Raw genomic sequence first — 13463 nt, forward strand, 5'->3', positions numbered from 1 at the left:
AGGTTTCAGACACTTCCAATCGTTTCAACTTTTTCCAAGGCTCTTGCACATCAATAAATGTATAAGTGAGAAGAAACAACTCTCAATGGAAACGCAAATAATACATAGGGGTTAGACCCTCTGCAAGGTGGCAGCAATTAGCAGCCATTTTTGACTATTCTAATTGTCCATATTTGACCAGCTAATGCTAGTCTTCCCAATCTGTGGGCGGTGAAAGATAAGTGTGTGTGTGTGTGCGTGTGTGTGAATTCTTCCAGTGCTCAGACAGCATGCTCGACCCAGACAGAACACAAAGGGGTCTGAGTGTCTTAACAGGATTATTCTACCCAACCGCCGAGTCTCACGCCTTTCACTCACTCACCCCCTTCTCACACAACCCAGTAGCAACTGTTAGCCTCTCACATACACACATGCTCACACCCGCAGAGCGGAGAAGTCTTTCTCTCTGCACACCGTTCTACCTCACACACTATATATAGTATATCCACCACGAAAAGAAGAGAAAAGGTTGTGTAAGAAATGTGACAATGGGAAATATGACACCTGCCCTCACACACGTGCACGCCTTCGCGCACACATGCACACACGCGCGCGCACACACACACACACTGAGACACACACGGCACACTAACTGATGGATTTTTTTGTTGACAGTGTTGACCCTTAGTTTTTTGGATCTGCAAGTAAATTGCAGTTGGGGAGGATAAAAGCGGGAAGGTAAACCATAAATCCCTTTTAGTGTTGTCTCTCATTTTCTGGGTTCCTACTGCACGTCATTAGCATGAGTATGGAAGCTTTAGTGACTGACCCCTCTGTTGATTCAATGGACTATACAGCCCTTTATCACAAAAATGCTTTTTATCTGGAAATGTATCCTGGATAATTATTGCCAATGTGATATTTATCTTGTCTGGCATGATTGCAGAGCTAAATATTTTGGCTTGTCATTCTGAGAATAAAGTAGATGGATCCATTTTCTATTTTATTTGTATCAAATAGCTCATTTTAATTGGCAAATAATAAAACGTTAATTTCCTGTATATTTTTTCCTTTTTAGTGAAATGATATGGTCTAATGGTCACCTGGTAGAGCTTACTTCTTCAGGCTCGTTTGATGCTCGCCTTAGTCTCATTTGAGGCTTGAACGAGTCTCCCTGTGTCTCCTGTGTTGTCTGAGAGTGCCACAGTAATTATTCTGAAAGGGAACCAGCCTGTAGAGGGTCCCTGGGTATATGCACTGAATGACTCACAGGTGGACCAAGATACCATGCCTATCTGTGTTTTACCATGCCTATCTATGCTTATAGTTACACATTTCAGCATTAATCTGTTTACTGTCTAAATGTTTGTATTTCTGTGTGTGTGTGTTTGTGTGTGTATGTGCATGTGTGGGCATTTAGGAGAATCTGTGTATTTAGGCTAGCAGAGCAGTGGAGCAGAAATCTTTATTGGATAATCAGTCCTGGGTTTTTCTCATGTCCGTGTGTGTGTGTGCGCGCGTGCATGTACACGCCTGTGTGTGTGACTGTGCATGAGTCTGCATCCATATAACTGGTTTCATATTGAAAGGCTTTCAGCGGCGGCCCGTTTATGATCTAATCTTGCAAATGAGCTGATGGAGGAGCGGGCTGGCCTTAATGAGATTACACATGCATTGTGAAGCGGACCACAGGTCATTGTCAGAGAGCCATTCAAAGTCAATTATTGATTTAAATGTTCCTTTGCTGTCACAAGCGGCGGAATACTTCACTGGGCCGCGATTGAGAGGGCAGTTCTATTTATGCACCGCAAGAGGCTTTTCTTTGTGTGTGTGTGTGTGTGTGTGTGTGTGTGTGTGTGTGTGTGTGTGTGTGTGTGTGTGTGTGTGTGTGTGTGTGTGTGTGTGTGTGTGTGTGTGTGTGTGTGTGCACCACCATTCAGAGTAAAGGATTATAACACAGTTATACTGTCTGTGTCGATGTGACTTCTGTCTAAATTAACAAATCCAAAATTAGAGGCATACACTTCTTAGACCTCCTTAGTACTGTAGTAGTATCTGCTATGCTTAGTGGGGTTGTGTTTCTCGGGTTAGGGGTTATTTCTGTACATCAATGGGAGTGAGTTTTCTGCGGAGTGTGTTCTCTGTAGGGACAGCGGTCATTGTTTGCTTTGTAGCAAGCTGAGAGGCTGCTCACAGTCAGCCGGGATAAAAGTGTCCCATAGCAGGCTAGAGGAAGCTGTGACCCCCCCCCCCATTTTTAGAGGCTTTCTAAAAATATATTTGATCCATAAGACAGTCAAGCACGAGTCAAATGCAGCACCGCTGAATGGAGCTGAACTCTCTAACTCATTTCCTTTGGGCATCAATAATGTATATTATTTAATTAATTGATTGATGTGAACATGAGTCTACATGTTCATGTGAACATGAGTCTAACTCTGTGTCCCCTCTTCCTCTCTGTCCCCCTGCAGGTAAGGAAGAGCCCAGTACCTACACCTGCACCACCTGTAAACAGGCCTACGGCAGCGCCTGGTTCCTGCTCCAGCACGCCCAGAATACCCATGGCTTCCGCATCTACTTGGAGAGCGAACACGGCCATGGCAGCCCCCTCATCCCCCGCATGGGCAGACCCTCCTCCCTAGGCGGGGGTGCAGACTGCCCCTCACAGCCCTCCCTCCACGGCCTCCACCTGCCCTCCGAGGCCAGCCCCTTCAGCCTCCTCCGCATCCCAGGATCAGGCTCGGGGGGCCGGGACGGAGGGGGTGGACAGCAGCGTTTCCCCCCGACGCCGCCGCTCTTCAGCCCCCCTCCGCGCCACCACCTGGACCCCCACCACCTGAGCCCAGAGGAGTTGGCGCTCGCAGCCCACCATCCGAGTGCCTTCGACAGGGTGCTGCGCCTCAACCCTCCCATGCCCCTGGACCCACCATCGGCCATGGACTTCTCCCGTCGGCTGAGGGAGCTGGCGGGCAACACCTCAGGGTCTACTCCCCCCCACTCTCCACACCGGCCCAGCCCTATGCAACGGCTGCTCCAACCATTCCAGTCCGGTGGAGGAGGTGGAGGATGTGGCGGTGGGGGCAAGCCTCCCTACCTGTCCACCCCCCCTCCCCTTCCTCCCTCCATGCAGTCCCCTTCGGGTTCCCATACCACCCCCAGCACCCCGCTGCCCTCCTCGGGCCCCCAGCCTTCCACTCCTCTGAAGACCAAGTCGTGCGAGTTCTGCGGCAAGAGCTTCAAGTTCCAGAGTAATCTCATTGTGCACCGGCGCAGCCACACGGGCGAGAAGCCCTACAAGTGCAGTCTGTGTGACCACGCCTGCACCCAGGCCAGCAAACTCAAGCGCCACATGAAGACACATATGCACAAGTCGGGCTCGCCCAACGCCGAAAAGTCAGAAGATGGGCTCTCTGCAGCCTCCTCACCCGAGCCGGGCACCAGCGAGCGAATGGGCAGTGCCAGCAGCGCCCTCAAGTCAGTGGTGGCCAAGCTTAAGAGTGAGAACAACCGCCTGCGCCGGGAGAATGGTGAGGAGGAGGAGGAAGAAGAGGAGGAGGAGGAAGAGGAGGAAGAAGAAGAAGAGGGGGAAGAGGAGGAAGAGGAGGGGGAGGAGGAGGAAGAAGAGAAAGTGGATGGAGCTAGGAGGAACAACAACAGCTACCACTTCAGCTTGAGTCTGGAGGCAGCGCGGCACCATGAGAACAACGGCAGCATTGGGAACGGGGAGGTTGTGGGTCGTCTGGTAGGAGGAGAGGAGGGTTCCATCCCTCGCTCGCTACCTGAGGTGATGCAGGGCATGGGGTTGGCGGCCAGCATGCAGCACTTCAGCGAAGCCTTTCACACACACAAGCGCAGCGCGCTGGGCCAAGAAAACCACACACACCACCACCAAAACCGCGAGCACACACAACGGCAGATGTGTGACAAGGATTCAGCGCTGGAGTCGGGCCGCGGCGAGGGGGGCTGCATATCGGCTGTGGCCATCAACGGGCGCGGCACATCCCCCAGCGAAGCTGCCTCGGTGGGACTCTCCAAGAAGCTGCTCCTGGGCAGCCCCAGCCCCCTCAGCCCCTTCTCCAAACGCATCAAGCTGGAGAAGGAGTTTGACCTGCCTACACCCACCATCCCCAACACAGAAAACGTCTACTCCCAGTGGCTGGCCGGATACGCTGCCTCCCGACAATTCAAGGACCCCTTTCTGAACTTCCCGGGGGACTCCAGACAATCGCCCTTTGCCTCTTCTCCCTCAGAGCACTCGTCGGAGAATGGCAGCCTGCGCTTCTCCACCCCTCCTGGGGAACTGGATGGGGGGGTGTCGGGCCGCAGCGGGACGGGGAGCGGGGGGAGCACGCCCCACCTTGGGGCTCCGCTGACTCGACCTGGCTCCAAGGACAGCAGCCGCCGCAGCGACACCTGTGAGTACTGTGGCAAAATTTTTAAGAACTGCAGCAACCTGACGGTGCACCGGCGCAGCCACACGGGAGAGAGGCCCTACAAGTGTGGGCTGTGCAACTACGCCTGCGCCCAGAGCAGCAAGCTCACACGCCACATGAAGACACACGGGCAGATCGGCAAGGACGTGTTCAAGTGTGAGATCTGTCAGATGCCCTTCAGCGTGTACAGTACCTTGGAGAAACACATGAAAAAATGGCACAGTGACCGCCCCTTGAGTGCCGAAATTAAGTCGGAGTAGTGGGGGTTTCATCAGCCCTCCCTCCCTCCCCAGTCCCCTGTACATTCTCCCTTCTTCTTTCACCAGTCCGGTGGAAGCTAAGACAACGTGCTCTGGACCAGCACACCCCGTTTCCATTACTCCTTGAATGCATGATCTGTATCGGGGCAATACTATTGCATTGACGCAAAACTTCGAGCCTTTCTCTTGTGCAATAATTTACATGTTGTGTACTTATTTTCTTTTTCGATTATCCTTTCCCATTTTTGATAATTAGACAGCATGCATGGTATGTTTTGGCTAATTAAAAAAAAAATGAAATTGTCCCTGGTTGGTTAGTTGTTGAGTAAAATGTGTTGCTGTTTTCTTGTTCTGTTTTTATTTAAAAAAAGAAAAGACAAGAATGAAACGACCATGCTGCATACCACATATCATGTACAGTCTTCAGCTTAACCCTCTCTGGACGACCTGGGAATCGCACTTAACCTTCATCTTTCTAAAATATGTTCTGTCCCCATGGGGTTAAAGAATCGTCTATGAATTGGCTTGTTTACTAAAGGCAAAGCATTGACAGCCTTTGGATTACTTCAAAAAGACGAGGATGATTTAAGATTTGAATTTGTACTATCATTTGGTAAAACAAAAAAAAGAGTGCCTTTGATATCTTGAAACTGCATTGGTTAATAATCTTCCTATCTGCTATGTATTATAGTATCTTTAAATTGTGAGGTTTTCAGCAGGCATGGTACAGGCAGTATTGTGTATAACTGAACTGTTTGTATATTTCATTTCTGGTACGGAGGTACTGAACACGAAGATGCTCTGTAATGTACAATCCTAAATTCGTGGGACTTTTATAGTGTTGTGAGGACTTGAGAGCTGGCATGTATTTGCAGTAGCACAAACCTATGATGCTGCTTGGATTTATCAGTGCGGGTGCAGGCAGTGTCTAAGCTCCCAGCACACCAGACGATACGAGGACATTCAAATGAATACAAGCTAGTCAGAATAATTAGAAGCTAACAGAATGGTGTGCTTGGGGGGAGATTTCTTTCTTCTTTTTTTATTTAATTACATTTTTTTATAATACATTTAAACGTTCTATCCATCTATGAATTGCCTAAACTTAAAAGAAAAGAAAAAAATCTTTAAGAAAGGCAGTTGTACCCATGCCAGGGCTCTTGAAAAGGAGGTGGAGACAAAATAATCATACAGGGGTTTGTAATAAAGGGCAGATGTACCTTTATTAACTTCCTGTTTTGTACTGTTTGCTGTTTGTGTTGACGTGAAAGGAGTTTTTTTCCTCGTTGAGTTGCAGACATCCGCCCCAGTCGATGGTGAAAGAGCACTTGTCACTCTGCCTCAGAGTCTGTACAGATACTCTAAAAATGTCTAACGTTGGTACAACGTCGGTACAGCGGTCGAGTCTAAAGTTAGACTGTCATTTATAGGACAAAATTGTCCTATAATTGCACTGTTCAATTTTCCCAGTTTACAGGTATACGCTTAAGGGAAAACTTGCTAAAATGCTTACTGATGACTAAAATTCCGTTGTTTTATATAGTGACGAATACAGAATCTGTTGCCAGCCACTCCACCCCCACCCTTTGAACCCTATCCTTCACCTCTGACCATTGTTATTTAACCCCAAGAAACCCCAGCAAAGCACTCAGTGTGTGACTGGGTAAAAACTCCCTCAGCTAGATAACAAACTTGCTGCTCACACTGCAAGATATTTTTTTTGTACAAATCTTTTTCTTTTTTTGGTATAGATATTAAAATGACTTTTTTTTTATAACACGTCATTATCTTTAGGGGAAACTGTATTTAAGTTTGTTGTTGGTTCTCTTTTCCTCTCTGTCTTGGTGGTGTTCAAGACCCGATCACAGTATATATAAAATGGAGAAAAAAAACCAGTGACTTTTTATTTTGCCTTGGCTCTTCAGGTTGAATAAAATTTGCATTGGGGAAAGGCTTAAGATTATATATGAATATATAACAGAGAACTTAAATATAGGAAGATGCACACTCATGTCAATTCCTATGCTTAAACACATTTATGGTCTACTTTTTTCTGTATGTCTAGAATGGTATTTGAATTCAATGTTCACTTAGCGTAGGCACTATAGTATTTATATTGAGGCTCGTATTTTTAACTGTTGCTTGTTCTCTTTAAAGGTATTTACGTACCTTTGTTGGTAGTGAAAAAAAAACAAGCTGCCACGGTATATATTTTTAATTTGGCAGGATAATATAGTGCGAATTATTTGTATGTTTAAAGAAATGAAAGAAAACCCAATAAAAAAAAATATTAAGTACGTGGCATTGGGCGCAGTGGGCCATAAGATGGCTACCACGCTGCGCTGGTTACTGCTTTCACAGGTGGTTGTACATATCTTCTTTGGTTTGGTTTGGACCTCCTCCCCCTGCTGCCATTCTGTAAGCAGTAATGCAAGCTGACGTCGGGCTGTTCTGTTGTGTGCTTCTGTCTTTCCCACCTATCCCACCTGACTACATTCCAACATCTTAAGAAGAAAAAAATGAACTTACTTCATATGCAGTACATCGATTTAAAAAATAATCAATGTTTTGCAGGGTTTTTTTCATTGCCAAATACTAAATGGTGCTTTATATTTAGATTGGATATACTTTCATATGCAAAGCATATTTAAAAATGAAAATGAAATGGAGACGTGGAGAAGCCTGCTTGAGTTGAGACTTTTTTGTAAATGGCAATGCGGAATATTTTGTTATCAGCATTTTCTATTCTTGTTCTGAGAGCTGTTTGTTGTAACTTGAACTTGACCTTTATCTTTTACTATGGGAGTTACTATTTATTATTACCTACGCTCTGTTCAAAACAGAGGCATGGAATGGATCATTTTTTGTTTTCTTTTTCTTTTTGGTTATGATATTATTTCTTTATTTTTTAAAGTGTGGCCCAAGGTCATTGGACAAATTTAGCTCTTTTTGTTGTGTTTTGTTTCTGGTCTCTGTTCAGTTGTATTGGGAAAACCACTGTCTGTGTTTTCTGGCAGTTGTCTGCATTATCCTGTTCACACACCCATTTTGTCCCTTTATTGAAAAACAATTAATAAAAAAAACGAACATATAATTCTGTTGTTTGTGCGTCATGTGGCTAGATATTTGGAGCAGGCCAAGTGTGTGGGTGACGTGGAATGGTAACAAATACATCAAACACATGATTTCCAGGTGTTTGATCCCAATCCATTTGCTCCGTTCCGGCCATTATTATGAGCCGTCCTCCCCTCAGCAACCTCCTGTGATGCATGGGTGTGTGTGTGTGTGTGTGTGTGTGTGTGTGTGTGTGTGTGTGTGTGTGTGTGTGTGTGTGTGTGTGTGTGTGTGTGTGTGTGTGTGTGTGTGTGTGTGTGTGTGTGTGTGTGTGTGTGTGTTTGTTTGTGTGTCACAATAGTATAGAATATGCATATGGCCTATATGAAATGGGGACCATATTGGTGTCATGGTTGCCCTCCCCAGCCAGTAATACTGCTTCTACAGCATGTGTGTCTAAATGAGGTCATACAGTCTTGAGCTGTACTCGGACTTGCTGAACTTTCCCACATGCCTCCCCCTGTTCCTCCTCACCCTTCCCTTCCCTCTGGCACTGCACTGGTTTGTTTTGCCCTGAGGGGGAGAGGGGGAGTGACAGGCTCAGCAATGGATGTACAAGGGTCATGTGACATGTGCTGTGTCACCTAACCTGTTGGGCCAGGATAGCCGAGCCAGTGTAAGTGTGTGTGTGTTTGTGTGTGCGTGTATGTAGGTAGCAGCTTGAGTGGTGTGACTGCAGACAGTTTTCACGCTATCTCTGAGCACATACATGTTACATACAGTACATGTCACTCCTCAATGGAACTCATGGTGCTGGTAGTGTCCCCTCCCTCTCGCCCTTCCCTTTTCTGTAACTATTCCCCACTCCCAACGTTACTGCCACCACCAGGGCCGGCCCTAGCCTTTTGGGTGCCCTAAGTGAGATTTGGTTGGGGAGCCCCCCCACCTCACAGGCAAAACAGTTACTGGCGCCCCTCTTTGACGTCAAAGATCATTTTGTTCGTTTTAAAGCTAATTTGCTGCAGTTCTACACATGTTGCCAAGATTTATGGCATTTTAATGATATCTGAGTTAGATTGACTAACAAAATCAATGGGGGACCCCCTTGGAGGTCAGGGCCCCTGGGCACATGCACTGCATGCCCGGTCGGTATTCAGCCATGATTACTACAAGTTTAGATAGCTGGCTAGACTAACTTATCAATGTAAAAAATGTTATCTGACATAACAAGAGCAAAACTGCTGATGCACAACCAAACTTTGAACTTGCACCTTGTGTATTCTACTATTCTGACTCCCAGCAGTAAGTTGAGTTCATGAAGACATTTTTTTTGGATCCTCCTCGCGGCCGAGGGCCTTAAACGGACACTAATGTCGCTTTTGGCTGAAGCTGGCCCTGGCAACCACCACTCTTTCTATGTATCAGCCCACCAAAGTTTACTTAAATATCATTACCTCTCCCTGTTTACTCAGACTTATTGAAAAGTAATGCATCTGTCAAAATCCATCCATCATAATAGCCTCCACCAACCGCCACCCATTCCAACTCAAACATTAGATCCCCCTTGTAGGAGAGACAATGACACCTGGCAGCTGTGTTCATCTACTAACGCTCACTTAGTGTATTAGAAAAAATATTCTCCACAAGAACAACAAGTGTGTGTTTTGTTCTTCATAAACAACAGCCACTTGTTTTGAGGCCCTATTTCGTGTGAGCATGTGGGTGAGCCACAAAGCTTTACATTACTTCCTCCTTTTTCAGTGCTCCTGGAGCCATAGCTGCAGCGGTTGCCTCTTTTCTCCTTGTTGAACAATGCGACTGGCCTCTGGCAGAGCCGGCCAGGCAAATAAAACAAATCAGCTCTATTTTTTTCTATCTCCCTCTGTGATATATTCATTGTGTTATAAACTCACAAAGCATTCAGGCCTTTGCAGCTTTACTGGGGCTCCAGAAGCTAGTTTACGTTTAAAGCATAATGCATTTGTCACTGTTATAAAATCTATACAAGCATGACCCACAGTCCCTATAAACTCCCATGGATGTTTCTCCCGCCAGTTGAAGATTCTCCAAAGACTGAAGAAAGTGTGTTTTCACAGCCTGTGGTTTTGTTATTTGGCCTGGGAGCGTTGCTGAATAGAACGTGGTCAAAGTTTGTGTGTGTGTGTCTGTACTCGCATGCGTGCATGCTTGTGTGCATGCATCTCTGTGTCTGTATTGCATACATTACAGTGCCTGGCTACTTTAATTAAATGCATCTACCATGTACAGCAGCCTACAGGCTTATCCTGTGCATGTTTATACAGTATGAATCTGACCACAGTGGTATAGTTGAGATGGACACAAAGTAAATGCTACTTAATAGCCACTCACTGACCATTACTCTACACAACCACTGAATAATGGACGCAGGGCAGATACATAAAGCTAAGTAAGAGGTTGACTCTAACTGCTGATCTAAGGTCAGTTATGTGTTTTCCTTGCTAATGGTGAAGGCTACAGTAGGATTGGGAAATATAAGCAGATCCTAGATCAGTGCTTAAATGGAACACTCCCAATATGGTATTTATATTGGAATTTTGATTAATGAGACAGATTGATCCCAAGATAGCTATTGTTGATATTACTGTGATTTTGTGCCTCATCCTTATTGAACATTTAATAACCATGTAATAAACAGGTGTTAAACGCTCACAAAAAGCCCATCATGGGCCAATTATAGCCTCCACTATCTCACAAAGGCCCAAATCCAGCCGAGAGGGAGGCGTAGAATTCAGAAACGACGTGCCACACACATCCAGTCAAAACACAGCCATGCTACATGTGAAGCGCGCACGTTCAGCTTTTGGCGCAGGACAGAAACAAGAAATTGTTGATGTCTTCAGTTGATGACAGTCCATTGGGTTCAACACTGGATGTCAGTTAGTCTTGATGTAGCAGCTGGTATTTTGGGGTCATGTTCTTTGGTGTGATTGTGACTTGTCAGGCTACGGGGGGAAAGTTCAAAGTTCACCGCCTTATCAGTGCCCCTAGCCTAGACTGGCCATCACTGTGTGACTTCATCATAAATCCTTCTCTGTAGCTCTCTGTCTCCCTAGGTCTCGCTCTCTTCCCCTATCCCCCACCCCCTGTCTCCTCTTGCTTTGGCTATCCACCTCTCTTTCTCTTTTTCTCTCTATTTCTCTCTTTCTCTCACTCCTTACTCTCTCTTGACCACGCTCCCTCCTTCTCCCCCCCCCCCTCTCTCTCTGTCTGTGGATGGCGTGACTGATCAGTTTAGGCCTTGTCCTGGCCAGGGCTGTTTGCTGAGCCCAGGAAGGTTAAAGTCTATAGATAGACAAGGAGCCTAGGAATGCAAGGTGTTGACACCACAGATAAAGTTGAGACTAGGCTGCTGCGGGGTTGGATGGGGGATGGGGATAGAGGGGAGTGTAGGGGGGAGATGTCTACCCCCGGTTTAGAGTTAAAAGGTCAGAGAGTGTTGACAGTGGGGTTAAGGGGGGTGCGACGACCACAATCACGACGACTCCCTCCCCCACTCTTATTTCACCCCTCCCCCTCTCTCCATCTGTGTCTCAAGTTCAAATTCATTGTCAGGAAAGGAGGAGTGAATGGAGACCGGAATGCAGACAGCGTAGAGACCTCTTGGACACCCCTTGTGTCCATGTCAAGAAGTAGACAAAACAGACACTCTCTGTCCCCTATGCCTTCACACTGACTCCGTAAAGTACACCCTTCTGTGCTATGTCTCAATGGTTGGGTCTCATCCAGGGCTTATCTTTCTACTGTGACCCCATAGAGAGGCCTCAACCTCCAGGCCAGGCCACTGGAAAATCCACTGCCTAGAGCTGGATAAAAGACAGGAGCTAATCTGTGTGTGTGTGTGTGTCTGTGTTTGTATATGTCTTTGTGCGTCTGTGTGTGTGTGATAAAACCTCCGTATTCCAGAGAATTAGTATGTTTTAACTACACACACCCATGGCTGGTGGGGTCAATTGCAGCAGCACAGATGAGGGGGCCAGGTCACCTTCGCAAGCTGAAAACAGAGGGAATGCATGAGGACAGCTGAGCTGACCTAATGTGTGTGTGTATGTGTGTGTGTGTGTGTGTGTGTGTGTGTGTGTGTGTGTGTGTGTGTGTGTGTGTGTGTGTGTGTGTGTGTGTGTGTGTGTGTGTGTGTGTGTGTGTATATGTGTTCAGCTGTGTGTGTGTGTGTGTGTGTGTGTGTGTGTGTGTGTGTGTGTGTGTGTGTGTGTGTGTGTGTGTGTGTGTGTGTGTGTGTGTGTGTGTGTGTGTGTGTGTGGAGGGGAGGGAGCAGGGCAGTAATACCATCTGTGTTGTCTAGAACTCACTGTGTTCTGTGTTAAGGTTAAAAGGTGACCCTTCTGTGCTTTGTTTGCAGCCCCAGACTGGTATGGCGTTACACACCCACATACACACTCACACACCCACACACCTACATACACTCTCACACACGCTCATACACCCACACACCCACATATGCTCACACACGCTCACACCCACACACGCTCTCACACACGCTCACACACCCACACACCCACATACGCTCTCACACACGCTCACACACCCACACACCCACACACACCCACATACGCTCTCACACATGCTCACACACCCACACACGCTCTCACACACGCTCACACACCCACATACGCTCTCATACACGCTCACACACCCACACACCCACATACGCTCTCACACACTCTCACACACCCACACACTCACATACGCTCTCGCACACGCTCGCACACCGACACATTCACGCTCACACACCCACATATGCTCTCACACTCGCTCACACACTCGCTCACATGCTCACACACCCACACATTCACATTCACATGCTCACTCACCCACACACGCGCTCACACACGCTCCCACACCTGCTCACACACCCGCTCACACGCGCTCCCACACCCGCTCACACACCCGCTCACACACGCTCACACTCCCACACATTCGTTCACACACGCTCACACTCCCACACACACGCTCACACTCCTACACACACACTCACACGAGCTCACACGCGCTCACACACGCGACAGAAGCCTTCTATGCACAGTTAACCATGACCTATGACAGGGAGGTATTCTAACTTGAAATGTACAACTTCAAAGTCTCTCAATCTCCCCTCTCGTGTGTGTGTGTGTGTGTGTGTGTGTGTGTGTGTGTGTGTGTGTGTGTGTGTGTGTGTGTGTGTGTGTGTGTGTGTGTGTGTGTGTGTGTGTGTGTGTGTGTGTGTGTGTGTGTGTGTGTGTGTGTGTGTGTGTAGTAGCAGTTACAGGTCAGTCCTGTGGGCCTTAAGATTGGGTTTCACATGAATGTGCACCTTTGTTGCCCAGCGGGGGGAAGAGGAAACGTCTGAAACATTGTGTGAAAGAGTGTGTGTGAGTGAGTTAGTGAGTGGGGGTAGGGGGCATGGCATGTCTGAGTTTAAGTGAAGAATCAGTGGTCTCCACCGCCTGCCTCTGTGCTGCTCCAGTCGTTTGAGGTCATGTGTGTAATCTGGTCATCCATGGGAAACTGTGTCCCTGTGGTTCTTGGTAGCCATCTTGGATCAATGTATAGGGGTGTTTGCTGAAGTCTGCATACTATGTGACCACACAAGAACAACAGTCCCTGCATCTCAGACCTTTTATGTCACAAAATATGTTTAGATCTCAAGACATATTTAGATCTTTTTTTTTATTACCACATACACATAGGGGTATACCTA

The 13463-nt window shown here is 47.0% G+C and overlaps 1 protein-coding gene across 1 annotated transcript in view; it reads left to right on the forward strand.

The window, feature by feature from the left end:
- LOC120017650 (B-cell lymphoma/leukemia 11A-like) overlaps window positions 1-4977 on the forward strand; it is a 46955-nt gene extending 41978 nt beyond the window's left edge. The window contains exon 3 of the mRNA XM_038960557.1: window positions 2451-4977. Coding sequence (XP_038816485.1) covers window positions 2451-4672 — 2222 coding nt within the window. The 3' untranslated portion in view covers window positions 4673-4977. The remainder of the gene's footprint in view (window positions 1-2450) is intronic.
- The last annotated feature ends 8486 nt before the right edge of the window (window positions 4978-13463 follow it).

Source organism: Salvelinus namaycush, chromosome 22 (assembly GCF_016432855.1).
Source record: "Salvelinus namaycush isolate Seneca chromosome 22, SaNama_1.0, whole genome shotgun sequence".
Classification (NCBI taxonomy): domain Eukaryota; kingdom Metazoa; phylum Chordata; class Actinopteri; order Salmoniformes; family Salmonidae; genus Salvelinus; species Salvelinus namaycush.